Raw genomic sequence first — 26,762 nt, 5'->3', positions numbered from 1 at the left:
AAACATCGGCAGTATCTGAAGGAATTCGGAACCCTCTATCCCTGGTCGAGGAAACGCATGTTTCCTTTCGTTTTTGGTGAAAGCACAGCGGGGCACGAAATTTGTTTGCGTGCTGGTGGGCACGTCCTGACCTAGAGGTGCGAGGCCGGTGCGCATGTGAATTTTCGTCACTTTTGGATGATGGTGGATTCGGTGATCGTTGCAACTCGTGCAGTGAAGCGCACCCACACTCGTGATGATGCTCGATATTCGAAAAACCATAGCGCACTCGGATGATTTTCCCAGAATGCCGCAGCGGCGACTCGTCATCACACTGAACCCGAACGTTTCGAATACGTGCTTGGTTTACGTACTAGGAAACCGTGGCATGCTGTGCGGCTTCGTCACGCACGATTCACGGCCAGCATGTAGGCACCAGAGCACCTGGTGCCGGCTACAGCCCTCAGCTTCTGTTACCGCTCGTTTGATAGCGTCGGTCAAGATTGATCGCTTCTTGACCTCAGCTCTATCACGAGCGTTTTAGACAAAACGCCATCAATGTCAGATGATGTATGGTGGTGGAGGCGCGATCGGCGGAGCTGACGCGGTCCAACTTTATGGGGGAACCTCCCAGCCCAGAGTTGAACAAGGAGAAGCTGAAACCGATAGCAAAGGGCCCGTCGAGTGTGCTCTGCCTCTGCCAAGATCACCGGATCCGGAGGACGAAGCAGGCACCATAATTTAGACAACGAAAGCAGCATGGAAATGACTTGAGCTGTCATCAGTACCAGCCTATGACGCAGGATAGAAGCACAATTCAAATTAGATACTCCCTGCAGCGTCCGTGCAGCATGCATAACAAGCATAGGGAATAAACTTGTAGCCGTGTTCGGGAACACTAATATGCCTACTTTGGTTACGATCAATAAAACTAACGAAACTCTTCAAGGCTAGTGTGATGCACACCTCATCCAGACAAGCGTGAGCCGCTGCGAAAGCTACGCTTCTTCTGGAGGCATTATGGAGATCCAAGCGTGCCACAACACCGACTGTGCTTCAGGGCGGCACTGCGATAGGCACCAACGACATAGCCTATAGCAGGAGTGCATTCTACGTGAGTTTCCGATCTACGATACGTTATTTTGGCTGCAGTGCGATGCGAACACGCACGTGCCAATGCAGGGTGTCGGACACGTGTCCTTTATTGATCGGTGAGGCGTCTCGCGCGGTGCACGCATCGCGCTCAGTGAGCGCAACTGGGAGATCAGGCAGGCATGAGACACGACGCGTATGCCTCCGTTGAACGGAAACGCGATCCTGATCTCTAGCGTGTTGTTCAGCTGTAGAAAGTTGGATTTCCGTTGAGGTCATAGCAAAGTACAGTCTTTCAGTTCGTTTTTGTTTCAAACTTCAAACAAGTCTAGTCTAGTGTTTTTTGCAGTATATAACAGAAGGGTTCAAAGAGCGTTCTTTTTCAAAAAAAAAACAAAACAAGGAAAGCTGTGAAAAAGCAAGTTCACGATCCTGGAGGCCCAGGGTCGCCGGCTGCTGGAGAAAAAACAAAAAACAGTGCCCATTCCAGAAGAAAAGGAAGAGGAAAAGAAGCAAAAGGGGGAGGCCCTACGTCGAAGGCAGCAAGAAAGACGGCTGTACGACGAGAAGGTGGTGAAAACCTTTCTTCTTGGATATATCAAGGATCCGTACAGCGAAAAGTTGCGAGACGCTATCAAAAAACGTGTCGACTCGTACTCCAAGAGTATTGTCAAGGCGTCGTCAGGACTGATGTATTTGGCGAGGGAGATGTATCGCGACGTGACGCACATGGAAACGGTCGAGGTTCCCGGACGGGTTTTTCGATAAGACCTTTATTCATCACCTGATGCTTGGTACAGAGGAAGCGCGGAGGAAAAATGAGCTAGTGCATGCCTTCCACGAAAAACATCCCTCTTACGGGTTCGTCGGTACAAGAGTCACCGGGATATTTACACATGCGGAGCGATGAAGTACCTCACGAACCTGAAGAACCATTTGACAACGAGCCTCGAACGTTTCATGATACGCGCCGTGATTGCACTCTACCCGGGCCTATCGCGCAATGGAAAATGGGCGATTATGAATGGCATCACGAAAGATCGTAAGCATCAAGATGAGGTCGAATTCGCCGGAGAGAAGGGGTCAAACGAGAGCACGAATGAGGCTTCTGTAATCCGCGCGGTTCTACAAGCGCACCGTGCAATCTTGGGGATGGCGAATCCAACAGACAAGATATCAGAGTTGAAAAAAGATAAGGAAAGATACTATCGCCTTTTCCTGCGATATTTCGTATTTCTCGACCGAGAGCTCGAACGCAAAGCAGAGATGAGGCTGAATAGGGAAAATTTAGAGTGGGAGGAAAGGAAGGCTGTCCTAAAGGAGAAGCGCTTCAACGTCGTTCCAATGTCCAATATCAAGTCACATTTCGTGACTATCGACTCCAGAATCCCTCATGGCATCATGAAGGAGATCAGTCCCGAGTTCGATGTTAGCAGGGAGGAGTTTTCCGGTGAAAACCGGGAGATGTCCTGGAAGAATATCTTCAGCTCCAAACGTCTGAGAGTGAGCAAGCAAAAGTTGTCCACTGGGTTAATCGAAACCGATGGAGTAGCCTTGTGTGTACACTATCGGCGGTTGAAGAGAGATCGACCAGTCCCGCCCTCGGCGAACCATGAGGAAAAGGAGGAGGCGGATCCCGCGACGCAGGAGGTAGAGAATAACGACCTTGTCGTTGACGCGGCGAAGGATGAAGAAAACGAAAAGGAGGATCCTGCGATGCAGCAGGTGCAGGATAACGTGCATGTCGTTGAGGTGACGAAGGATGAAGATGAGAAAGAAGCAGATCCTGAGACGCGGAAAGTGCAGGATAACGACTTTGTCATTGGCGCGGACCCCGGCAACACAAATATCATCACCATCGCAGCACCGAAGCGTGCGGAAGATGGTCCTGACGGTAACTTATGTCAGAAAGACATGCGTCTGTTGAGGTTCTCGAGAGCGAGATATTATCGAGAATCGGGAAGCATGAATGCAAGGAACAAAATCGAGACTTGAAATTCAGGAATGAACGAGCACCTGGAAGCTTTGAGCGAGGTGATGAGTCGAGGAGCGGACTTTAAAGCTTTTCGGAAATTCATGGAAGTTCGTGTTGCCCATTGGGATGCGCTGTGGGAGGAGTATACCAAGCCCCGGTGGGCTCGTCTTCGAATGAACTTGTATTGTGGGAAGCAGCGGGCGTTCGCGAATTTTTTCAATCAGTTGAGTGCCCTGAAGGAGGATGAAAGTCAGAGGCTCGTAGTAGCGTACGGAGCAGGGCGATGGAAGACCCAAAAAGGGACTGCACCAGCTCCAACGACGAGAACGTATAAGGAGTGCGCACGGCGTTTTGTTACAATACCGATAGATGAGTTTCGAACATCGCATTCACACCATGAGCGGGGGCGCACGCTCCAGAGAGTGGAGATGGAAAAGTGCCAGCGGAGCCCTGAGGATGCAAAAAAGTACGGACCGCTGACGGAAGAGCAAATGGAAAGGAGGGCGAAACTTCGAGGGCTACTTGCATTAGTAAGTACAACCAACGATGGTAAGAAACGTATGGAGTTTGCGAACCGAGACTTTAACGCTGCCATCAATATCAGGAGATGTGCGGTGCTGGAGACGAGACCTCCAGAGTGAACAAGAAGGTACTTTTTTGGACAACCTTCTAAGGTCGAACTATATGAGATAAAATTGGAAGAAGTAGTTGGTGGCCGGTCCAAAAAGACGGGGAGGCGTCTGCACATCAGTTGGAGACGTTTTGTCCAAGGCGCGCCGATCGCCACTACTGTACACGGCCGGCGAGAACGTGGCGAGAATACGCAAGCGAGCTCGCCGGCTGCGCTCGCTGCACCACCGTCTTTTGACTCACAACTTCGCGATATCTTTGTTCTCTGTGTTTCTTCGTTCGTTGACCATGTTCGTTCAGACCAGTTTCTTTGGAACAGGTGTTAAGGCTTCTGCAAAGTCTGCAGAGTCGCAGCGGTGCTTGGCACACTCGTCCTGGAGCGTCCGCATGACAGGGTACGATATGAACGGGAGCAGCGCGGGGAACCTCGGACCGCGGCGCATCAAGTCATCTGGCGTTGCGAATGATCGCCGCATGTTTAAGGTCTCGTATGTGCTGCCCAGTCAGTCACGTGTTGACAGCGGTCGCGAGTTGCAGAACGTTGCGACAACGAAGATGGTGCCGTTCACTTCCTGGTACAGCGAGCAGCAGCGGATCATGAAGATGGGCGGGCGCATCACCAAGGTCGAACTGGCCAGTGGTGTTCCCCAACGCAACGTCGGCAACACTTAAAGGAGACGCTAGAGCTTTCTTTCCTTGTATGGAAGCTGCGCTTGGCTGGGTTGCGACGTGAATACTCCACAACGACCGCGTCTCAGCGGGCGTTGCTGTTCAGTACAGCCGCAGCGCATCGGAAGAAGCAGGCACCGGACGAGTTTACTTCTGCGGTGGATAGGGCGACACTCCAGGATAACCGCAAAATACTGCACTTTTTAGGTCCGAGACACACGCATGTGGAAGAGAAGCAGGCGCTGCGCAATCGGTATCCATGACGGAGTATTCTGTGCGCATTTCAGTTTAAGCGCGAAAAGCACGGAAGTAGTAGTATGAAACAAGAGGATTCCTTAAAAAGATTCGTGAATTTAAGGGAATGTAATATGCCTGTACCTAAACAACCCGCTGGATAGCTGGCTGGTTCACCTACTGCCCGGCAAACTGAAACATTGGTCAGGGAGCGCGCGATACCGGGTAACACATCAGGACAAGGCCCTCGGGAACATCCCCGCGGAATGTCGCTTATGCGTAGTTTAAGTCATCGCCTCCACTAGCGTCCATATATATACTCAGCAAGACGAAAAATGGCTCACGACCGTAGAGCGGGGTACGCATACCCACTCGCCGACACCGCCCCGCCTTTTTTTGACCGGTCACCTGCTACTGGTTTCTACTTCTTCTTGCACAATTCGACCTTGAGCGGTTTCCTCACAAAACTAGAGTGCCTCAGCTCCGCGGGACTCGTGTCCAGCACCACACGTCGTGTTATATTCATGGCGGCGTTGGGGTCACGGTTCACGAAATTCTTCGCGTACATTGCCGGTGGTTGAACCCATGATCGCAGGGGCTCATTGAACTCGTGCCCTCTGTGCCACTACAGTCTCGTCATCGTCTCGTGGATCAAGCACCTTTTCTTGACTATCTCCACTCTTCTTCATCTACGTCACTTGCGCTTCTTCGCTCGATGACAGGCGAGAAGAGGACTTTTTCGTTTTTCCGGGCGCCCGGCGATGACGGTCCGCCAGGATCCCCGACTTTCATCTCCATACCTTGGATTTTATATTACTTTAAATAGACGCAATCGAACGCGTCTGCCTTACACCTCGAAAGAGCATGAGATGACACGCGCCTGTCTATGGAATCCAGTTGCGGTGCATGACGATGACGTAGTTAGCTCGCAGGCGCGCCGGCCGGCGCGTGCGTGCGTGCGCGCGCATGTCTGTATCCGCCGGACACGTTGCGCGTGAGGCACGGCCCAAATTGGACACGACGCCCGACCGCGTGTCTCCCGCGGACGCTCCCGAATTCCGTCGTCGAATCTTCGTTTTATGTCGAATGCTCTTTCAACGCGAAGACGTAAGCGGAACAAGCACGTTGACGATACAGATACGCGGTTGGCTAGCGTCGACATTCTGGCGCCATCGAAGCTTCGCGTGTTTGAGAAAAAATAGCCCTAGGAAAAGTTTGCGCGCTGAACGTTGACACTCGTTCAGTGCGTGAACGCCTCAGCGAAGGAAACCTCCGCCTACAGCTGGGCTTCTTATAGTCGAACTGTGCCAACGAATCCGACTGTAACACTTGTGCGTTTCCTTGAGCTGGGCGCAACAGTTCCAGACGCCACACAGCGCTCAAACTAGCGTGCACGAGAAAGAGCTAGATATTTTCAACCGTGTCAGACTCAAATAGGTCTATGTCATACTACTACTACCACCCCGACAGGCCGGCGACAAGCTATGCTGCGGTTGCTGCTGGGAGCGCTCCAGATACAACGAGCGCTCCTGTAACACGCCCGGACTTTGCGGTGCAACCGGCCCAGAGTTTCTCGGCCCAAAAGGAGGTTAAAGGTGCTTATGCTGAAGAAGCCGCCGAGCCTGAGCCAGCAAAGTTTGACGGAAAGCCCGGCGTTCAGCCGCCACCTGGGGCTTACTACTACTATACAGAAAGCACACCGTACGCGCCTCTGCCTCCAGTCTACCGACCAACTGGTGCACCCATTTATCCGGGCAACAGGGCAGGCGAGGCCGCGCAGCCCACACGATACCAGTACGACGATCAAACGGCGACTGGCCAGGTACCACCGTCGCATTCTCGATCAGAGGTCTCTCAGGGCATTTGCAACGCATGTGTTCGGGGCATGGGTTGGGGTGCTGGCATGGGCCTCGCTTGGGGATGCGTTTTCGGTCTGTGCAACCTCTTTTAATATTCGGAGCATCTCGGAGACCACGTATGCCGTTGGCCGTGCAGGGCACGATCCACATCGGCGACGCCACGTGCCTTGTGAAGGTTGCGGAATCGTCCTGGAAACGCACGATCCAGAGCACTCTCGATTTTTTTAGTTTACGGCACGAGCAGGAAAAATGGTCGAGCAGGTTTTCATCCATGACAATTGCGGACCTTGCTCGCATTCGACGACGACGACGACGACGACGGTCTTGTTACGGATCTTCCATCAAAACAGGCCGAGATTCCGCTCCAACGCCTTGAATATCCCTTTTTTCTTGTCATGCTAAAAATATTCCCGCACAAGTTGCTTCTATTCAAATCTAGGTGAGGTAGTTGCGGACGATGCGCTCGCTCTCGTCCCAGAGATGCTGCGCTGCAGCAACATCGTTTTCCGCAACTGCCCAGCTCGGCCGGCCGTCGCGGTAGAAAAGAGGCGCACGCTTTCCGGCGCAAGGCACGGCGGTAGCCACAAGCGCTGCCACCACGACGAGTGCTCCCTCCGCAGGTGTTCGAAAAATATACTTGAGAATTTGGCGAAGACGCGTCTGTGCCTCCGGTTTCACGGAATATCGAATGAGCTCGGTCAGTACTGCGCCGGGGTGTACCGCAACAGTGCGGATCGAAGGGTACCGCCGATTGCATTCAGCAGCAAACAAAACATTCGCCATTTTCGTGTCCGCATACGCGACCATGCCGTCATAGTTCTCCCGTCCACGTCGATCCCAGTTTATATCATCAATCGCATCAGTAGCGCCCATGATATGTCCATCAGAGCTAACAACGACGATGCCTTTTCGCACTTTAGCAACCAGGCGTCTGGTTAGGAGGTAGTGTCCGAGGTGGTTCACCGCAAAGTGCATCTCGTAGCCGTCGGCCGAAAATTCCAGCTTCGGAATGTTCATCACACCCGAGTTTAACACAAGAAAATCAATGTAGGCTGTTTGCGCGTTAATCGCATCGGCAGCAGCGCGGACGGATGCGAACGAGGACAGCTCAAGTTTGATAGGCTTGAGCTGCCCGCGCCCCCCTTGCTGCTTGATCCGCCTGATAGTCTCACTACATTTTTCTTCCGTGCGACAGCAAATAAACACTGTCGCACCAGCCTTTGAAAGCGCAAGCGCGACCTCATAGCCGATGCCAACGTTGCAGCCGGTCACGACGACGACCGTCCGGTCGTCAACGTACGGCCGCAGTAACGTCAACGCAGGTTGTTTCGGAAGCACAAACCGCCCGTAAAACACACCAAAGAAAAGATAGAGAAAACCAAGCGGTCTGTAAACTAGGGTATAGATGATGCGTTTCAGAAGCGTAAGGTTCATGTTTCAGTCACACTTTGCTGGCTCGAGACACCAGTACCACCAGTCGCAAAAAGTGACGTTTATCAACGGACTCGTGATTCACTCTATGCGGCACCGCTGGGGCGTACTCCGCGATTGCGCGCCATCGCGCTGGTGCGTCTGCATCTCGACGGCGCGATGGGCGTGTTCACAGCGCGCGCGCACGCTCCGTTACTACGGCATACACGGTGCCTGGAAGAGGGTTTCTTTACGACAGACGGGTTGCTGGATCAGCGGTGGTGGCGTTAGTGGCAGGTACCTCTCATTTCGCGCTGCTCGATCGAGAGGCGGCGCATCAGAAACTGTATGAAACGAGCTTTCGTATGGGATCTGTATCATGCAGGTTGCGGCAGGTTCAGCGCTGCTGCTTCGGCGGATAGCGAGGGGGTTGCGACTCTGGGACCCGCTGCTTTCGTGAAGCGTGCACAAGACGGAACAGCAGCATGCACATGGCGTGAGAAAAGAAGACAAGGCTCGGTGCTCAGGGTACCTCGGGATCATGTGCAGCGTGATCAGGCTTCGCGAGCTGTATGTAAAAGAAATTTCTCGTTGCACCCAGGAGCCGCACCCTTCATACCGAAGAAAAAACATTTCGAGGAGCCGCATGCCAAGCCGGCACCACGTTCAAGCACATACTTGCGGCCTCTGAGATGCTGCGTCCTGTGTTCAGGGATAACACGGCTGCGTAGACAACTTCTAACAAGCAGAGGCGCACGCCCTGAGATCTGTGCAGAAGCGCAGTATCTTGCCAACATGCATCAGGTCCTCTACCTGACAAAAGCTCAAACTCATGCACAGCATTCCCAGCCATGGCGAGCGGCACGTTCCCTGCCTTGGCAGTACCCAGCTCTCGTGTCTCAGGTTCTCCGCCGAAAGAGCCCGAGAATACGCGCAGCAATACCAGCCATGGCGAGCAGAACGTTCCCTGCCTTGATGAGGGGTTCCGGCAGATCCCATCCCGAGGTCAGCAACCAGCCTTCAGGAGCGTCCGGAGCTCTTTTTGCGGTGAAAAACGAAGTCCCGCGCGAAAAGGGAACCTGCTTCCCCGTACGACGATCTTCGAGGTGGAACCGAACGGCACATTTGCCGCGTTCGAGATCCTCGCAAACGTCATCGATTACAAACTCTAGTTGAGGTGGTAAGACACGAGCTACTTTAGTGAGGTGCTCAGCAAGCGCTTCTCGCCCGTGAAGCGCTCTGGGATAAAGCGCGTCCTCATAGAACACGTCCGGAGCAAAGAGCGGAATGATACCCGCGATTTCCCGCTTGTTCCACTGATCAAAATATCGGAATACAACACGTGCTAAAGACGATTCATTCCGTTTTTCTACGGTTTCCCTCTGAGCCAACTCGAGCCGGAGACACCTTCCCGGGGAAACACGGCACCACTGCTGCTCGCGCCTCTGGCACCGTCGAAGGCAACGTTGTGGGCGCGGTCGCTCGCAACGCCGCGTCTGACTGCGGTGGCTCGTCCAGAACGCTGCCGGGGTGCAAAAAGCCTGAAGAGCTCGACGACCGAACGCCTCCAGGTGGTCGCCCATCACACGGTGAGCAGCACTCGAGGTACATGGGGCCTGGCGGGATCCCTCCGTTGCGCAACCCGCATGAGAGAGGCGGCTCGAAGCAGAACTCGTTGTCCCTGGATGTGATGCATCGCGCCCTGCACCGGGCATTAGACGGCGCTCTTCATTGCGGAGGATGCAACCTTTCAAGCGTCGACTACGAGCATCAAATCGCCGTTATCTGGGTTCGTCAGCTACGACAGAACAGGATGGATGACTGGTTCATGCTCTCCGGGTGCCGTGCGCCGGCGTCAATAGCAACTTGATCCGCTACCACCGTACTGAGCTTTTCCAGGCAGCGCGTTGAACTCGAGGACTGCTGCGCAGCTCCGAATGAATCGACCCCAGGGGATCGATACGCTGCGAGGGTCAGCGTAATCCCCGGAACGCCAAACGTTCGCAGCGGGCAACGCTATGGAGGAATGCGGGTGTTATGCTCTGGAGTGCGCCTCGCACGTGAAGCAGGGAAGGTGTCGCCATTCGACGACTGTAGTCACCGAGTGGGATCGTTGCCGCGGAAAGCTACAGACCGAAATAACCTTGCATGCTGGACGCTACCTCCGTGGACGCATCACCAGGGGGCGGCAGTGCCGATAGGCCGCGCAGGCCCTGCAACAGAGTCGATACAGTTGGACAATCGCCGGATTTTGTCGATAGAACAGCACGCTTACCTCGACAAGGACTTGATGCAGAGAGGTTGGGCGGTTCCTCAGGACCCAAAACGATCGCTTCCGAATATATTTGCGTGTTCCGTCATCTGTTGTATGGTGCGCCCTGTAGACGCTCATGTGGAGCAGCCTCGCAACAGTTTCGCACGCGAATGACGCCGTACCTCTCGCGGCTGCCTGGTGCGTCGTGCCGCACCACGTTGACCGTACGAGCGCTGCTGTGTCGCAGGTGCTGGTCGCTGACGTGGATGTCCGCTGGACCACTCCATGGGTAAGCGCAAAAAGTCATCGAAACCAGTAGTGAAGCGAGTTCAGCCAAAGCTGGACAAGCGGTTCGACTGTCCGTTCTGCAACCAACCGAAAGCCGTGGAGGTGCTCCTGGACCGAAGCACGGTGCCCATGCGCGGGCGTTTAGAGTGTGGCGTGTGCGGGGCCAGTTATCAGTGCGCTATAAACAGCTTGAGCGAGCCGGTGGATGTCTACTCGGACTGGATAGACACCATAGAGGAGGTCAACGCTGCCGAACCGGGAGACTCGTAGCGCGCGCCCCTGGTCGTCTGGACAGCGGGCACCAGCAGGCACCAGCTGACGTGGGCGACTCGGCAGGTCTTCTGGACTCTCTGGCGACACGAGCACCAGCAGCACGTTCGTTCTTCGTTCTTCAGTGTTTACACGCTGACTTTGTAGGAACTGGCACAAGTCGGATACTGAACAGTACCAGAAAGAGCAGGCAAGGTAAACGCCTGTGCTGGCGCCGAGCCTGTTTCCTGGTACTCGCCTCAAAGCTGGAAACGCAGTGCTCACCACGATTCAGAACTGACGTCGGGTACCGGACCAGCACCATATCACAGGCAAATGGCCGAAAAGTGAACTCCAGCAGCGGTTCTCGGTTTTGGAGTCGCGGATCGCACACAACGACGATGCTGTTGCTGGGAGCGTCTGCGTCGCTGCAGGAAACAGGCTTGGACATGCATTTTGGACTGCGTGTCCCTGTTGTGCGTCCGAGTCGCTCGTGCACTTCTGGGGTATCCGCAGACAAGCCAAGAACGCTGCGAATACTACCCGTATCATCTGTGCCTACCGCTATCATGAAGATTAGGGTCTTGTCGGGCGCTCCAGCGGCGCTGTCGAGACTGCCGCTGAAATGCATGGCCAGCGAACTGGAGCGTGTTTCACGTCTCTCTGCGATAATCCTCATCTACTGGACATTGAATGCACATTATCACACCAGCCAAAGGGAGCGCAGACCACGCCTAGGATCGTCTGGACTAGAGATGGAGTCCCATCGTGGTGGTGCGGCGGTCACGGCCTCAGCCCGAGGCGCCGCTTGTGTGCAAAGGCCCGGCATCGAGCGGCAAACACGCGGAACAAGTGCGCATCCTTGCCAACGAGTCGCTCCCGCTGCCAAAGTCGTCATTTTGTTTTGTGGGATGGTTTCTTTCAAAGATGGGAGTATTCGACTACGAGTTTCCTTCCATAGAAATGAGTGCCCTGGACGAGTGCTGTGGCCCGGGCTGTTTCTTGAGGCGTTGCGTACTCCACAAAGCAGAATCCTCGTCCACTGCCATCGACTTTCTTTGGTAGTCGAAGCGACTTCACATGGCCGAAGGAACTGAATAGCTGATGTAGCTCCCGTTTGCTCGCTTCAAAAGCAATGTTTTTGATGATAAGTTTGGTTTCGTTGCCAGCCTCGGGGACAACCGCGGTCTCCGAGGCCGCCACTCGACTCGTGACGTGCTTTTCGCTGGGCGCAGCGGAGAGTCTGTGGCCCCGCAGCGCCGATCCATCCAGGATATGAAGAGCGCGCCAGGCCTCTTTGCAAGTTGCAAATTCCGCGAAAGCGTATTTCGATGGAATGTTTGGACTCCGGGAATCCATACTGGGGGTCTCCTCATCCAGCGGTATGCGCACGATTCGAGGTCGCACGCCCAAGGACTCGAGATGCTCGACTAGCATGCCACTTGTCGTGTCAAGGCTCAAATTACGAATCAGAAGCGAAGTTTGGGACCAATTCGGAGGCGGTTCTTCGGAACCTGATCCAGAGTCGTCAACAGAAGCATAAGCTTTGGGCGATGCTTCGGCGATATCGTCTCCATTGGGAGGTGTTGGGTCGGCCCAGATGCCGCGAGGTGCCCACTCGAGATAGAGCGGCAGATCAGCGTAACGCGTGTAAGCGAGCCCCCGAAATGCTGCCTTGGCCTGGTTTTCGTCGAGAAACTCGGCGAATGCTATAAGGCCCCCGGGAGCGACCACCAATCGTCCAAGTTGACCGTAGCGACCGAGCTTTGGTCCTAGGTCTGCAGACGTTGTTCTCGCCGGAAGGTTTTTCAGGATAATCGTTGTTCGGGAGAGCTGTTTCCGATCTAAAGCCCTTCGCTGCCGAGTTTGTTCATCGAGCAAAGCTTGCACGTTGATTCCGCTTTCGGCGAGCGCCTCGCGAACCTCGTACAGCAGACTCGACTCGGCAACAGCGAGCCGCACGGCGGCTGAAATCCCCCCTTCTAGCGCATCGGTACCGAGAAAGCGCGCTTTGGACATCTGAAAGCGCTCGGCGGTCGTCTCTAAAACGCCATCAGTTCCCAGGAAGAACGGATTCCACGAAATGGTGTCCTTTGTGGTGCCGGCTTCTCGACGACGCTGCCGTTTGCGCTCCACGCTAAAGCTTCTGCGTTTGCCTTCGGTTTCCAGAGACGACCTCTGATCCAGTTCGTACCGGTCTGCCTCGGATGGCATGATGTGCAAAAGGCGTCCCTGGTACACTGACCCGTCCAAGGCGTCCATTGCCTGTTGCGCAGAGGTTACGGTCTTGAAGCGTGCAAACCCAAAGCCGCGCGACTGGCCGCTTTCCCGATCCCGAACCAGATGGACATCTTCGAGTTCCCCGAAAGGTTCAAGCAACTTCTCCAGGTCTTCGAAAGTTACGTTAAACCCCAGATTTCGAATAAAGATGCGACTAGACCGACACAACTTCCATTCCTTAGAAGCGGACGCCATCGATTCCGCACGGGAAGACACCTGCTCTGCTCCTGAAGATGCAGACGAGGCGGATACCGCACTGGTCGGCGGTTCCGTTTGGGAAACGGTACGCGAGAGCGCTTGATCATCAGGCGAGTCCGCGAGCAAGACAGCGCTGCCCTCGTCAGCAGCTTGACGACCACGCGACGGAGTCGTTTCCGGTCGCCTGTGCACCTTACGTGGCTCCGACTCGCTCGTTTCTTGACCCCAGGTCGCGTGTGCGGCATGCCACAGCGAAGTCTGACTCGTTCTTGTCTGATCTCGAGGTACCCCCTCGAGTGTTCCGGTTTTGCCAGCGGTTTCGACAGCGTGGTCACTCGTAGAGTGCACCTCTGCACCGCGGTGCTCGTTCTCCGCTGCAGTCAGCGTTGGGGGTCTTCTTTCGCCAGCACGGGCGGTGGCTGCTGCTTGCCGCCTGTCCACAGAAACCTCCGCATGAAAACGTTTCCTCTCGGCTAGCGCCGGTGATCGCGGAGGAAGTGCATACTCTACAGTTATGCGACGAGTATCTAGGAACGTTTGGTCAAAAAATGCCTTGGCTGCTGCTGCCTCCGCAGGTGTTCGATAACCGACGAATCCAAACTCCCGCGAGCGCCCGCTCGCCGTCCGGGAAACCCGCACGTCCGTAACATCACCAAGTCTTGAGAAGTGTGCTCGTAGACGCTCCTCGGAGATGTAGGAAGCAAATCCTTTCACAATCAACCTAGAATTCTCCTTCGAATCAGTGGCGAACATGACGTGCAGTACCCGACGTGTACGCAAAGGATCCACGACGTGCACCTCTCCGCAATGCCCTGGGATGCAGCAGCTTGCTGGAATGCTGCGGTGTCGCCGTGACTCCAGTCGTCGTTTTGTGGAAGCGTTTTCCGACATTGCAGAACCAGCTCTTCCATAGTCACTCTAGCCAGTTAAGTGAATAACGTATGACAATGTGGGTGCATTGAGGCTCCCTGAAGAATACTAGGTCTCCGTCGTGAAGTTTCGGCCGGCTGAAAGTGACTCGATGCGGGCGAGCGCAGCGATTTCGAAAGATCAGTTTCGAGTTTCAACAGTTTGGCGAATGCTGGTACAACCTGGACCGAAACTAAAGATGTAACCTGAGAACGTATTCGAGGAGCGTTATGCAGCACAAGTCGTCGGAACGCGAGTATCGCACACCACGGAGGGTCTGCTCTCTAATCGTGCCGCTCGCACTCGACCTGGTTTAGATCTAGAAACGCTGAGCCTCCTGCTGCGCTGCCTGCAGGGATCAACCAGAAACAGTGTCACTCAAGCACGTTGACCTCCAGCGTGCGTGAAACGCGTCCATATGTCGTAGAGAGGGCGAGCTGCATCCCTGGATGCTCCGGTATCCCTTCACCGTACGATCCCGTCGCTCGACATCGCGAAGCGTCTGCAGCGATGCATACACGTTAGCTGCGGAACGTCATACGATGCATAGGTGGCCACGAAGGTGCACCATTCCACTGTGGCACATACGTATTGGCTCGCAAACAAGCAAGCAAGCAAGCAGGCGACACGTAGGAGTTGCAGCTCACTCTGATTCGTTTCATGGAAGCGAGATACTCGGTGCAATGCACAGCAATGGACACCGTATTTATCTTCCTACGACTCTGGAAACGGAATATGATCGGACTCAAAGTCTTTCAACGCTATTTTGTACGGTCCTCGCTGCGGTTTATAGCATGAGATCGGCATCAGTATGCAATGTATCTTATAGATGGTAGACAACTTGCATGTCGGATGGATTCCTTCCAGAGCAGTGCGAAGAGTACTGCATTCCCCGTTCAGGTCAGTCATACCACAGGGCTCTGATCTTTGAGGAGCCCTGAAAGAACGAATGATACACACTCCGCGCCAAAATCGATATTCTCAAACACTCACTGTTATCAATGATAGAAAAACGACCCGTTGATCCCGTTCGGAATGCATGTGCGACAATAGTAGCCGCGAGCAGCGTCTCTGTTTCTCAATCGCCTCTTCGTCTGGTCCTGGAACCATTGCGATCCAGTAACAAAAAAAGTCCTAGTTTATTCACACCCATCATCCACCGAAATCGCAACGAAAGCGTTCCTGGAAAGTCACCATCGATACGAGGCACAGTGACGTCGGTTTGTTTTCCAGTCGATGGGACTTGCTTCGGGCGAACAGAACGGGGCCTATATGGGTATTCGCGGAAAGGGAGCCTGCCATGCGTACGATCGAACTCGATGAGAACGACGAACTTCTCTATTCTAGCAGCAGTGGATATGTGTGGCGGATTAAATTTCGCTCGTACAGAAGGCTCATACAACAGCACGAAACACTTCGTCGAACCATCGAAGGCTTTTACACTGATGTCTGGAGACGTTCTTCCAATAGGCAACGTGGCGTTTCACAAATCCCCCTTGCGTTCGAGCTTTTTCCAATTCTATCGAGGTAGCGTTGCATTTCATTACTACGTACACACCGTGGCTCGACGCCATTGAAGGAGTCTTTCCGTTCGTGAGGCGTAACGATCGTTCCACTGGGCGAATCGCTGAAGCGCTCAGCACACGGTAACGCTGGAGCACGTTTCGTCTTTCTTCTGCAAGTCCCTCTCGCCCCGGGAATGCCCTTACCTAAGGAAATGAACAAGTGCTTTCATTTTAAAATAAGGTATGAACTGGGATGCACACTTCAGGAGGTCGAGAAAGACAAAATCCAGCGGAGCGCTTCGGTGATTGAAAACCTCAGAGAGCTGAAAGAGCAGCAAATGGCACATAGGGCACGAGTTCTTGCAACCCCTACGTTGATCAGTTCCACCAGATGCTATAATCGCTTGGAATTCTTGAACCGAGACTTCAACGCCGCTATCAACATCAGCAGATGTGCGGTGCTGAAGACGAGACCCGCGGAGCTGACGCCCTCTACCTTTGTAAGGCACCCTCTCAATATCGATGTCTACACGGAGCAGATGAACTGAATAGCAGGAGCCGGTCGAAAAAGGCCTGGAGGAGGCATCTGCCGATGGGTCGTAGTGTACCCCCTCGAAAGAACAGAAGCTAGTTCGCTGCACGGGGCGAATCGCAGATGCGGCAGCCGATCGAGCCGCCGTCGACGATTGCGGCCGTGCCCGCCGCTGCGACGCCCGACGTTTGCAGCACTCATCTCCTTGCTGACCTCAAGGAGCCAGCAACGATATTCATGGCGAAGCAAGCACCGCACGCTTTCGTTAGCCTTGGGGCTCCTAAGCTGCGCTCAACAAACATATGGGGAAGGGTATCGGTGTCGGTCTTGCCGCTGGAAACAAGGCATCAACGTCGCTTTGGTGCAGTGAGACTGCGCGCAGCTTTAGACCTACCCATGACACTCGGACAGTGGGTTCTCCAACAGGAGAGGCAGCATCCAGAGACCGCTGATTTGGCTCCTTTGATAACAGCCACAGCGACAGCTGGCAAGCAGATTGCCTCACTGGTCGCCCGAGCGGGCGTGAGCAACTTGACTGGCCTTCAGGGCTCGGTCAACGTGCAGGGCGAGGAGCAGAAAAAGCTGGACGTGTTGACGAACGAGGTGCTCAAGAACGCGCTACGCTCAACAGGGAAACTAGGTGTCTTGGCTTCGGAAGAGGAAAACGAGCCAGTGTCGCTCATGGAAGAGGCGTATACAGGTGACTTTATTGCTGCGTTTGACCCGTTGGACGGATCCTCGAATTTGGATGCAGCGATCGCCACGGGTACGATTTTTGGTGTAATGCGCAGCGGCGAGCACTGTCTGACGGGACCCGAGGACGCGGATATAAGTCAGCGACAAATGCAGTGCCTCGTGCAGACGCTGCAACCGGGTGCGAATCTGGTGGCAGCGGGCTACATTCTCTACTCCTCATCGGTGATTTTCATGCTGTCTATTGGTCACGGAGTGCAGGGTTTTTCTCTGGACCCAGCGATTGGCGAGTTTGTTTTGACGCACCCAGATGTTCGTGTTCCGGAGCGTGGCAAGATCTACTCCTTCAACGAGGCAAACTCGGATAACTGGGACCCTGTTCTTCAAGAATATATTCGATCGATGAAGAAAAAGGGCTATTCTTCGCGCTACATAGGATCTCTCGTTGGCGATGTCCATCGCACGCTGATTTACGGCGGCGTTTTTGGATACCCTGGTGATAAGAAGAACCCGAACGGCAAGTTGCGTCTTCTGTACGAGTGCGCACCTATGGCGTATCTCATGGAGCAGGCCGGCGGTATAGCGACCACGGGAAAGCAAAGAATTCTGGATATTGTTCCGCGAGATGTCCATCAGCGAGAGCCGTTCATTTGCGGAAGCCCCAGGGATGTTGAGGACCTTTTGAAAATTTACCAAGGCTCCATGGCAATGCGTGGCTAGCCACCGGAGAACATCCAGAGTAGTGGCTTGTTTTCGGATTGAGATGGAGAGACGTTGTTTTGTGGACACGCAGTAGAGCGACATGCGGTCAGAGGCAGCGCCCGCAGCTGCGATTCGCCAGCAGTTCCTTGTAGAAGCACGGCGATCTGAAGGATTTGCAATCTATGGACGACACTTTCCTACGATTCGCTGCCTTGGACGGCCGCAGCAGATGGTCGCCGCCCGAACCACTTGCCTCGCGTGCCGCTCTGTTGAAGCCTTTGAGACCTTCGCTAGGCGGTCATCGACAGAGCCATGTTGACCCCGGATCAGCTTTGACTGTTGCGTGCTCCGCAGTTCGGAGAAGTCGAGCCAGGAAGCGTCGACGCCGGCGTCAACCAGATTCCTCTCAGATGGACTTGTAGTACCACATCTTTGGATAAACATGGATTGTGGACAAGAGAAATATCCTTTAAAAAACCAAGGCTGGTTCAGTTGGAGCAAGCGCCGCTTTGGCGGCACTAATGCCATTTACCGCCAGCGTCCAAGTTCGTCGGCAAGTCCGCAACTTGACATTCGCCACGCACGGATCATGGACCGCGCATCCTTCGTTTCCAACGAAATCGCCGAGGCTGAAGGATGCTCCAGACTGATAATTGTTTGTATAGACCATATGCTGGCTATATGGGAGAGAGCGCCTTGGAACAAGTGCTGTGCAAATCGCTTGGATTCCTTGCCGGCCCAATTGCCTCTGTACAGTGCAATTTTTGTACCCTTTCCGAACAGTTCCGTTTCAGCACACTCCGCATCCTAGGAATGAAACGAATTCTACTCAAGAAAGCGATACCCCCATGTGGATGCCTGCTTCTTCAACTAAAAGCTGTCTGGAAGCGCAACAGCGTATTAAGTTGACGTGGACATGCATCTGTTGCGCAGTTGCTTTGACTATCTATCATGAGACGACTGCTATGGACCCGTTCGAAGACAACCGGATGGCCCCTATGTGTGCATTCGTACGTACGTGCTTGTATATCAGTGCGTGTCGGTCAGTCACTGTGTCAGTCTGAATCCATGCCGATTCCATAACGCGTACGCTATACGCACTGCTGCACCAATCCAACACGCCAGTTGGATCGATCCCGCTTCCCTCGAGCGGTCCTCGAGATGAATGCAGCAGCAGCAGCAGCAGCAGAGAGAGACGGAGCACCATCTTTGAACGTGTCTGCGCTTTGGTTTCGGTGCTAACATCTCCGGAATAGAGCGGCTGCACAGACTCGACTATTCCAGTCCTGTTGAATGGTCTCTAGGCCAGGCTCAGACGCATTCGCTTCCAATGGCCTTCGATTCGCTGCGCCATTTCCTCTGCACTGATATTCTTCCCGAAATAGTCGAGCAAGTCACCATCGGGACCCATTAGGTACGTTATGATGCTATGGTCCACGAGGTAATCCTCCTCGCTTTCGTCGGTCTTCATGTAATAGACGTGAAACGCCCGGGCTGCTGCGGCGCACTGCTCAACGCTCCCGGTCAGGCCGACGAAGCGCTCATCAAACTCCTCGTTACGAAGAAATTCGTTCACAACGTCAGGTGTGTCTCGTTCGGGGTCCACTGAGATGAACACCGGTGCTATTGTCGCCGAAACACGGTCGTGTCCGAGACGCTGATCCAACAGCGCGAGCGCTTTACTGATTTTTGTCAACTCATCCGGACACACGTCAGGACAGTGCGTGAACCCGAAATAGAACAGTGGTAGACGGCCCCGAAAGTCAGCGTCCGTTACCGTCTGTCGAGTGCGAGCGTCGACCAGCTGGAAGGGCCCGCCGATGGCTGGCTTCCCACTACTAACCTGAGCAGTAACACTCCGCTCCAGTTCCTTCGCTTTTCGCTCTTTCTGTTGCCAGTAAAGGAACCCGATGCCGGCACCCACACCCGTCGTAATGGCCAACGAGCGCCAGGTTACCGGACCCTGGCGCCACGAACTGCCTGTTGTCGTATGCGTTGGCTCCGAGGGACGTCCCGGTTTGGACTCAGGCGCACTAGAGCAACGCCTCAGAAAGTTTCCTCGAAAACGTCGCACTGTTTGGCGTAGAGTACCGTAACTCACGGAACGAAGCATACCTGTGAGCTTTGCGGTGCAACGAGAACTTTTCCATAATTCGACGCTGTTGATCTGGAGACGCCGCCGCCGCCGACGGCGACTTCCAGCAAGCGCATTCTCTCCGGTGTTGGAGTCAACGTGACGATTCCTCTCTGGACGGTAACGGAAGGTATACGCTTCGGGTTTCGAAGGCATAACGTGTGACGCTAAGGTGTATGCCGTGTAGCTTCATCGGTTACGCTGTGTGACAAGGTTTGCACCCGGGTTGGAAAACTGGAGGCATTTTAGCTTCGCAGTTATCCTGGAAGAGCTTCGGGACTTGTAATCTCGCTACACAAGAGAAGAAGCTTAGACTGGTTGTCCCCTCGTGGCGACGCGGGTTCCGCTGGGGTTCCCTGTACGTCTCGCTTGCGGCACGTGCTTGGAAGCGAGGCCCAGCGCTCTGCATCGACACCATGGATCAGTGAGACCCGTATCGGGTGCCGGTGCTCGAACCTGTCGCTGGTACACTGCGGAGACCAGCAATGAGCTGTTCCGGTTGTTAACTTTGATAGAGGCCTATTGTTCGCGAGCGTCCTCAAACGTTGCATGAGTGTGCGTGTTTGGTAAAGCCTCGGCTGCTCGATGCAGCAGTCCCCTTGTCTTTGCCTTCGCGCCTGCTTTGTTCACCCTCGGAGTTGCACGTGCCTGACGGAGCGCTAGATTGGACACACGTCGTACACAAGGGCAGCTTGAGCGCATGGTGCCTGGAGTTGCACACCACAGCCACTGCGAAGCGTTCTTGTATTCACAATCGAAACACACCAGAGCGGCTATCATGTGCATCGAGCATCCGAGTAGGCCGCCAGCTGACGTCGGCACTTATCCAATGACGCAGTTCCGCATACAGGATGCATTCTGATCTGGACACGATAGATGATGAACATCGTGCAGCACCATTGATTGGATCCCGATGTCCAGCATTCACGAATTTGATCGGATATATGAGCCTGGAATGAGCCATGAAGTACGCGAGGGCTCTCCTCGAGACGTTCACGCGGCTGCACGAGTCGCACGTGCCGTTCTGCGAGCGGTTCTCAGAGCTTGATCTCATCCACTGGACAGGGTCTGACTCAAAGTACTGGATGTTTCTCGAATAGGATCTCAGAAGCTCCGGGATATCCATACATGTGCTCGTTTGCGGCAAAGCGCGAACATCCAAGCGCGCAGCGCTCAAGTGCCGAGCGGCGGCGCATTACCGAAAATCACACGCCTGGAATCCGCCTGCTTTCTGTCGCCCGCTCTGTTCCGGCAACGAACCAAGTACTCGTGAAAGCAACCCCGTTCAGGTTCAACGCTCATAAAGCATTTTACTAGACTGCTTTGCGGAATGTGCCTCCTGCTGTGCGCTGATACCTGCTATGGATCGTAAGCTCGATCCAAACTCCTATTTGGGCACCAGGAAACCTGGGTCGTCACCTATTCGAGAAAACGTTCCCGAGGTCACCGTGCAGGCCATTTTCTAAAACCGAGTCTCTTTGGCGATCTATTCGAAACAAACGCCTCAGAGGATCCAGCATGACATCCGTAACCGACTTTTCGCATCGATCGCTGCCCCTTCATTCAGCAGCTCGATGGAGAGATCTCTGATCCCATCGACTGGATCGCTGCGATGCACTCAATTTCAACTTTTGCGCCCTTGGGCAGCGCCTTCACCGCAAATGTGCTTCGGGCTGGAAGACGACTACCATGGCATCCACCTTGCCGCAGCCAGTCCTCGTACAGCCGATTCACAACGGCAAAGTCGCTCAAATCCTCTAGCAGGATCATCACTTTCAGAATGTTGACAACATCACTGCCTCCTGCCCGGAGGATTGCTTTCATATTGGCTAGCGCCTGTTTGGTCTGGCTTTCGACATCGGGACCCGCGAGATCGTTTGCCGGCGGTGGACGCAGTCCAATACAGCCACTCACATAGAGCGTAGCGGCACGCGGGAACCGCACAGCTTGGACGTAGGGGCCCACCGCCTGGGCCGCCTGCTCGGTTGCCACAGTCTGGAGCGAGTGCTCTGCAGCCGGCTCCCGCAGCCCCAGCACGGCCTCTATAAGCACGTCTCGAGCGGGAACTAGAGGCCGCGCTTCGAGCCACGTTACCGCTGGCGATTGGAGCTGCTTTTCTGCCCAGGCACGCTCAAGGCGCTGGAGCAGCTGCGTGTCGTGGTTCGGGGCGACGTTGATCCGAAGGGTGGCCACTTCATAGTCCTGATAAGTGCGTAACCATTCGTCTAGCTGCGACAAGCAGCTGCCTAGTTGCTCCTCGACGCTTGCGAGACAGCCGTCCTCGGCAACTAGCGCCGGTACGAATAACGTGTTCCGATACGCTCGCAACGACGGTACTGCCAAGTTTGCGTGACTCCGACAACGCAGCGTTCGCAGTCGGTTTCGAACAGACTCGCCGTACGCTGGAGCTCTACCCGCTCCGCATAACCGACTCGTCCGCAGTGCAACCTGGTGAAGCGTGCGAGGTCGGTGCGCACTCCAACACCGGAGACGTCCCGCGAGCATCAAAGCAAAGCCCGTCGAGTTCGACGCGCTCGTTCGTCGAAAGGCGCTGTTCATGAAGCAGACATAAGCGCACTGGTTATTCATCCTGACTCGAACGGTCACAGGTACCCGAAACAGTGCCGTCCGCACCGGCACTCAGCGTCTGTGCAGCGACGAGACCCATCCAGTGGGCAGCGCACGGGGCGGCAACCTACGCCTTGCTCAGCTGGGCACTCGAGGATGTCGCAGTCGCCAACGTACCAGCCGCTCCGCCTCTCCGTGATCATCCCCGCCTTGAACGAAGCTCAAGTCATTGCTAGAGCCATTGAGAGTGTTTATGATAGGGCCGTACGGCAGAGAGCAGCAGTCGAGTCGCTGCGTCCGAGCTGCGAGCAGAGCCTCGTGTTGCACGAGGTCTTGCTCGTAGACGGCGGCTCGGTAGATGACACTTGCTCGAGGGCGAAGCGATTGGCTCAGCGCTCGGCCTACAAGAACTTCCGAATCGTTCATCTTCCAAGCACACAGCGCACGTGTCGCGCAAACCAGCAGAACTGGGGTGCACGACTAGCACAGGGCGATATCCTGCTCTTTCTGCACGCGGATACCACGCTGCCGTTCCAATATCCACAGGTTATTGCCCGGACGCTCGGTTTGATTCAGACCAACACCAGTGGCGAGTCTAAGGCGAGGATGCGTCATCCGGCACTCGGCGCCTTCTCGCTGGAGTTTACAGAGAGTTCCTGGGTACTGCGCTTGGTAGCCTGGGGCGCGAACTTGCGTTCACGTCTTTTCCGAGCGCCCTATGGTGATCAGGGTATTTTTCTCAGGAAGCAGACATTTCAGGATCTCGAGGGGTTCCCCGCCGACTGGCCACTTCTTGACGACGTTGCACTGGGACATCGAGCGCTTCGACGCTTCGGCTGGGGCAATGCATGCCGCATAGCACCCGAGCATGTACAGACCAGCGCTCGCCGTTACCAAAAGCTCGGTGTCCTCAACACAGTGCTCCTTAATCAGTGTATCCTGCTGGGGTTCGCACTGGGCGTCCCAGTGGATGCGCTCGCTCGATGGTATCGTGCACCCCGCACCCTTATACGTGACGCTCTGCTGAGGACGCACATGCACGAGAATCTGTCCCCAGCGGTGACGTTGCGTCTACGTCGACCATCACCGACAGAGGCATTCACTGTCGCGCGGGAAATGCAGGCTCACCACCGAGCTTGGATATCGATACCTTCGATATTTCACCAAAATGGTGCCGCACAAGAAAAACCAACGGCCTCTGCATAGGACGCGGTGCTCGGGACATGTTGCATTTTTTTCAAGTTAGGCCCCAGGACACGTTCGAATTGTTCGCGATTCCGATATTGCTCAAAGTTAGTGCAGCGTGAGACAGCCGAGCTCAGCCCAGAGCAGCCCAGCCCAGCAATCTTGCCCTTGACTGCCGTGAAAAGCAGCGTGTCCTGAATGCGCTAGAGGCCCGTCCCAAAGATCAATACAAAACGCATCACCATCCTGTTTCCAGGCAGAGCATCGCGAATCTCTCGATGGATTAGGCAGCATTTATCCGTGCAGAGCGGCGTACCATGAAACCAAGTCCCACGGCACCGTACAGAGGACTCGAGAGCTTCTATCATTGCACGAAGACACATTCCGATAAAATCCCAGGTATTCTGCTGCGCATCACGTGCACTGTTCTTGATGCTTTCGCTCGCTCCATTGCGTACATATGCTGGGGTTCCGAATTGCATCCCCTGTGGAGCATAGGCGGCTCCAGCGGACGCGGTGTATGGCTTCGCAGCACCTAACTGGAGGTCTCGTGCCCAGTGCGCGCCAGACTCGTGGGTGCAACACGTCTTACGTATGCTGGTCATCCGTGCCGACCCTTGGTGCCTTTCGGTTTCGTTTTCTTCCCAGGCTTCTCCTCAGTGCTAGCCGCAGCGCTAGCTGCCGCGCCAGCAATATCCAAATGAAAATTGCCCTTAGAAGCATTGTTCAGGGCCTTGATGAATGCATCGTAATCGCCCGGGGATATCATGATTTCGAGAACAGCGCCTTCACTCGTGTAATGCTCCCGGGCAACCGTGCAGTACGATCGAATAACTGCGTTGGAGGCTCCTAGTACACCGTGCGGCACACGTAATGTCCCTTCTACTTGATGTTTCTTCATTGGCATACAAGCGCTGAGCTTGCTCATCATCAGAGCTACTTGTCGGTCAGCGCTTTGATCCATATCTATTCTCGGACGCACGGTCTCTAGTGCCTGCTCAATCCTCATTCTTGGGATTGGCAGATGGGTCTTCGGATCCACAAAGTTTTTGTGAACGTACTCGATAATCTCGTTGCGTTTCTGCTCGAGCTTCTGACGCCGCTCTGCGGCAGACAGCTGAAAGTCGCCTTTTCTTAGGATTTTATCAAGAACCTCTTCCTTATTATAGTTTTCACCAAAAACTGACTTTAGCTCAAGCTCAGAGGCACGCAGTCTCTTGTGATAGTCCGTGAAAACCACATCACTTACCAGAACTTCATCGAGAGACTTGAGCGTGCCCTCGCGATACTTGGTCACGGCTCCCGGGTGCGTTGCCACCTCGAACGTCTCTTTCCCGCTGCGATAACGGACAAGCATTTCTTGCGGCATTTATTTAACAGACTCTACAAAGTGAACTCCAAGGCGTGCTTCTGGTCCACCGGAACTATATGCGCAAACATTCTCACGAGTGGCAAAACCTGGTGCTGGCAGAGCTCGGGACCCCTGCCCCGGCCGAGTGGCCATTCGCTGGAACGCAGCCAGTTGTGCAGACGTGCTAGAAACGACTGTATGCAGCGTTGGACGCTTCCCGTTGGAGAGATGCTCTAAAAAGGAGCACCCAGGGAGCGTGCAGCAGCTATGAATCGTATTCGGGGCTGTCTGAAAGGGCTGAAACAGCACGTGGTGCCCGTTAGGTTCCACTGTTTGCTAGGAACACGTCTTGGCGACGATTGGCTCCTTTCGAGCCACACAAGTTGCACAAAAACCGGTAGCGCTCGCGCGACCTTGTCTGTGTACACGCCAGCGATCAGCTTTTCAACGAAAAATGTGCACGACTCTGTTAAGCAGCAAACTGGACAGGAGCAGCGCCCTCAACTGCTCCAGCAGATTGCTTCGGATACCCGCGGGCTCAACGTTGAGCGGACGCTGCGAACGAACTGGTCAGGAGTGGGACCGCCGCGTTTTTGGAAGAAAGTTGAAGTTGCTGCGTTGATTTCATCAGAAATCGGAAGACCTGCGGAGCACGTATACTGCCTGAAGGTGGACGGCAAAACCTTATGCTTGAGTCCACAACAGCCGTTATTGGCTCCAACGCTCCCATTGGCCCTTGCACTGCTCTATGAATGGGATCGGCAGTCCGAGCGTTTACGTCCCGCATTAATGCCGCTGACACGGCTGCTGGCAAAGAGTCTGTCTGTGGATGACTCTTGCCGAGCCCTGTACGTACGAGAGATTTTGGAGCATTTTGGCGCCGATTCACTTTGTTTTCTGGAACACGCTCATGCAAGTTTGCTCGCGAGACAGGAACGGCTATGGCGTCCTTTACGTGAGAACGCTTCGCAGGTGCTCGGCGTTCCGATTAAGGTCACCGCGGAGCTCGTGACTGCGGGTATTCAAAGTGATTTCGCTTTACAAAGGATGCAAGAGTATCTTGATCAACTTGACCTATGGTCCTTAGTCGCGCTTCATTCTATAGCATGCTTGAGCAAGTCGGCAATCATCGGCCTTAACATACAGCAGGGAAGGATTAGCACAGAGGAGGCGGTTCTTGCAGGACGTTGCGTAGAGGATTGGCAGGCAGATCTGTATGGTGTAGTCGAGGGCGAGCATGATGTGGATCGAGCGTTTCTACGGGCAAACCTTGGCGCAGCGTCGGTCTTGTGTCGTCTAGCTCGAGCGTATCCGGAGACCTTTGCGAATGCATCATCGCGAGTCTGCCGTGAACATGTCTAGAAGAATTTTGGTCCCTCTGGAGAGCTACATTTGCCTTGAGTACTGCACATGCGCATGGAACGATGCGCTTTCCGTCTGGCGCTTCGAAAAGACGTCGCGAGGCACATCGACTGGATTGCGGCACACGGAGTGCAGCCGCCGTTGTCGCCTACAGGGCATGTAACCGCGTCATGCCTAGACTGGTGAATGCTTTAATACTTGCGCCAGAATACATGATTTGTTTTTGTTGGTCTTTCTCCCTGGCATTCAGTAGAAAGGAATGTCTCTCGCGCACTGGAGAGACTTCGCGGAGAGACTTGATGCAGTCAGTGCACACTGGCGAATAAAACAGTGGGACTATTTCAATTCAGTCGTTTTATTGTCATAAGATGGATAAACCACCGTTCTCTTCTTCCCTATTCTGAACGTCGAGCACCAGAAACAGAACTTATCGAACTCTTTCTACAAAAGAGTGTCTCCTCGTCAATCCGGTCCTCTCCATAAATCCTCTAAGAAAGTCTGTCAAAGAAGCCTAGATCGTGAATATTCCGTGCCGTTGATATGAACGGGATTGAAGAGGTACGAATGATCGAAACTAAAAGCACCCTTCAATGCGAGACTGTGGAGCGCTGAATAGAACACGATCGATTTCCTAACGAAGTGCGAACGCCTAATCGAGGATGAAAAGATGCTCGTCTCATTCGATGCAGAGCATTTGGGAAAAT

General features: G+C 54.4%; 11 protein-coding genes across 11 annotated transcripts, besides 3 other annotated features; 5 read left to right on the top strand and 6 right to left on the bottom strand.

The window, feature by feature from the left end:
- Positions 1-135: part of a sequence feature (pseudo-gene of 3-oxo-5-alpha-steroid 4-dehydrogenase) that runs on past the window's edge.
- Positions 136-589: 454 nt separating this feature from the next.
- Positions 590-3,858: a sequence feature (repetitive element).
- Positions 3,859-3,964: 106 nt separating this feature from the next.
- CYME_CMO250C (phycocyanin-associated rod linker protein, fragment) lies at positions 3,965-4,348 on the top strand (the record flags this gene model as incomplete). The annotated part of the gene is made up of 1 exon (XM_005537575.1): positions 3,965-4,348. One exon carries the CDS (start codon positions 3,965-3,967, stop codon positions 4,346-4,348), a length of 384 nt encoding a protein of 127 aa, XP_005537632.1.
- Positions 4,349-6,873: 2,525 nt separating this feature from the next.
- Positions 6,874-7,872, bottom strand: CYME_CMO249C (similar to short-chain dehydrogenase; the record flags this gene model as incomplete). Its single annotated transcript, XM_005537574.1, has 1 exon — positions 6,874-7,872. The coding sequence occupies one exon, from the start codon at positions 7,870-7,872 to the stop codon at positions 6,874-6,876; it is 999 nt and encodes a 332-aa protein (XP_005537631.1).
- Positions 7,873-8,747: 875 nt separating this feature from the next.
- On the bottom strand, positions 8,748-9,563 carry CYME_CMO248C (hypothetical protein, conserved; the record flags this gene model as incomplete). Its single annotated transcript, XM_005537573.1, has 1 exon — positions 8,748-9,563. The coding sequence occupies one exon, from the start codon at positions 9,561-9,563 to the stop codon at positions 8,748-8,750; it is 816 nt and encodes a 271-aa protein (XP_005537630.1).
- Positions 9,564-10,387: 824 nt separating this feature from the next.
- On the top strand, positions 10,388-10,660 carry CYME_CMO247C (hypothetical protein, conserved; the record flags this gene model as incomplete). Its single annotated transcript, XM_005537572.1, has 1 exon — positions 10,388-10,660. One exon carries the CDS (start codon positions 10,388-10,390, stop codon positions 10,658-10,660), a length of 273 nt encoding a protein of 90 aa, XP_005537629.1.
- Positions 10,661-11,560: 900 nt separating this feature from the next.
- Positions 11,561-14,008, bottom strand: CYME_CMO246C (probable RNA binding protein Mrd1p; the record flags this gene model as incomplete). Its single annotated transcript, XM_005537571.1, has 1 exon — positions 11,561-14,008. The coding sequence occupies one exon, from the start codon at positions 14,006-14,008 to the stop codon at positions 11,561-11,563; it is 2,448 nt and encodes an 815-aa protein (XP_005537628.1).
- Positions 14,009-16,300: 2,292 nt separating this feature from the next.
- Positions 16,301-17,476, top strand: CYME_CMO245C (fructose-1,6-bisphosphatase precursor; the record flags this gene model as incomplete). Its single annotated transcript, XM_005537570.1, has 1 exon — positions 16,301-17,476. One exon carries the CDS (start codon positions 16,301-16,303, stop codon positions 17,474-17,476), a length of 1,176 nt encoding a protein of 391 aa, XP_005537627.1.
- Positions 17,477-18,758: 1,282 nt separating this feature from the next.
- CYME_CMO244C (inner mitochondrial membrane protein Sco1p) lies at positions 18,759-19,571 on the bottom strand (the record flags this gene model as incomplete). The annotated part of the gene is made up of 1 exon (XM_005537569.1): positions 18,759-19,571. The coding sequence occupies one exon, from the start codon at positions 19,569-19,571 to the stop codon at positions 18,759-18,761; it is 813 nt and encodes a 270-aa protein (XP_005537626.1).
- Positions 19,572-19,718: 147 nt separating this feature from the next.
- Positions 19,719-20,906: a sequence feature (possible transcribed region).
- A 249-nt stretch (positions 20,907-21,155) lies between these two features.
- On the bottom strand, positions 21,156-22,181 carry CYME_CMO242C (translational inhibitor protein p14.5; the record flags this gene model as incomplete). Its single annotated transcript, XM_005537568.1, has 1 exon — positions 21,156-22,181. The coding sequence occupies one exon, from the start codon at positions 22,179-22,181 to the stop codon at positions 21,156-21,158; it is 1,026 nt and encodes a 341-aa protein (XP_005537625.1).
- Positions 22,182-22,316: 135 nt separating this feature from the next.
- CYME_CMO241C (hypothetical protein, conserved) lies at positions 22,317-23,366 on the top strand (the record flags this gene model as incomplete). The annotated part of the gene is made up of 1 exon (XM_005537567.1): positions 22,317-23,366. One exon carries the CDS (start codon positions 22,317-22,319, stop codon positions 23,364-23,366), a length of 1,050 nt encoding a protein of 349 aa, XP_005537624.1.
- A 580-nt stretch (positions 23,367-23,946) lies between these two features.
- CYME_CMO240C (hypothetical protein, conserved) lies at positions 23,947-24,714 on the bottom strand (the record flags this gene model as incomplete). The annotated part of the gene is made up of 1 exon (XM_005537566.1): positions 23,947-24,714. The coding sequence occupies one exon, from the start codon at positions 24,712-24,714 to the stop codon at positions 23,947-23,949; it is 768 nt and encodes a 255-aa protein (XP_005537623.1).
- Positions 24,715-24,963: 249 nt separating this feature from the next.
- Positions 24,964-26,058, top strand: CYME_CMO239C (hypothetical protein, conserved; the record flags this gene model as incomplete). Its single annotated transcript, XM_005537565.1, has 1 exon — positions 24,964-26,058. One exon carries the CDS (start codon positions 24,964-24,966, stop codon positions 26,056-26,058), a length of 1,095 nt encoding a protein of 364 aa, XP_005537622.1.
- Between the last annotated feature and the right edge of the window lie 704 nt (positions 26,059-26,762).

The sequence above is a fragment of the Cyanidioschyzon merolae genome, chromosome 15 (assembly GCF_000091205.1).
Source record: "Cyanidioschyzon merolae strain 10D DNA, chromosome 15, complete genome".
Lineage (NCBI taxonomy): Eukaryota > Rhodophyta > Bangiophyceae > Cyanidiales > Cyanidiaceae > Cyanidioschyzon > Cyanidioschyzon merolae.
The sequence above is the reverse complement of the archived record's forward strand: the minus strand, read 5'-3'. Positions and strand labels throughout refer to the sequence as shown.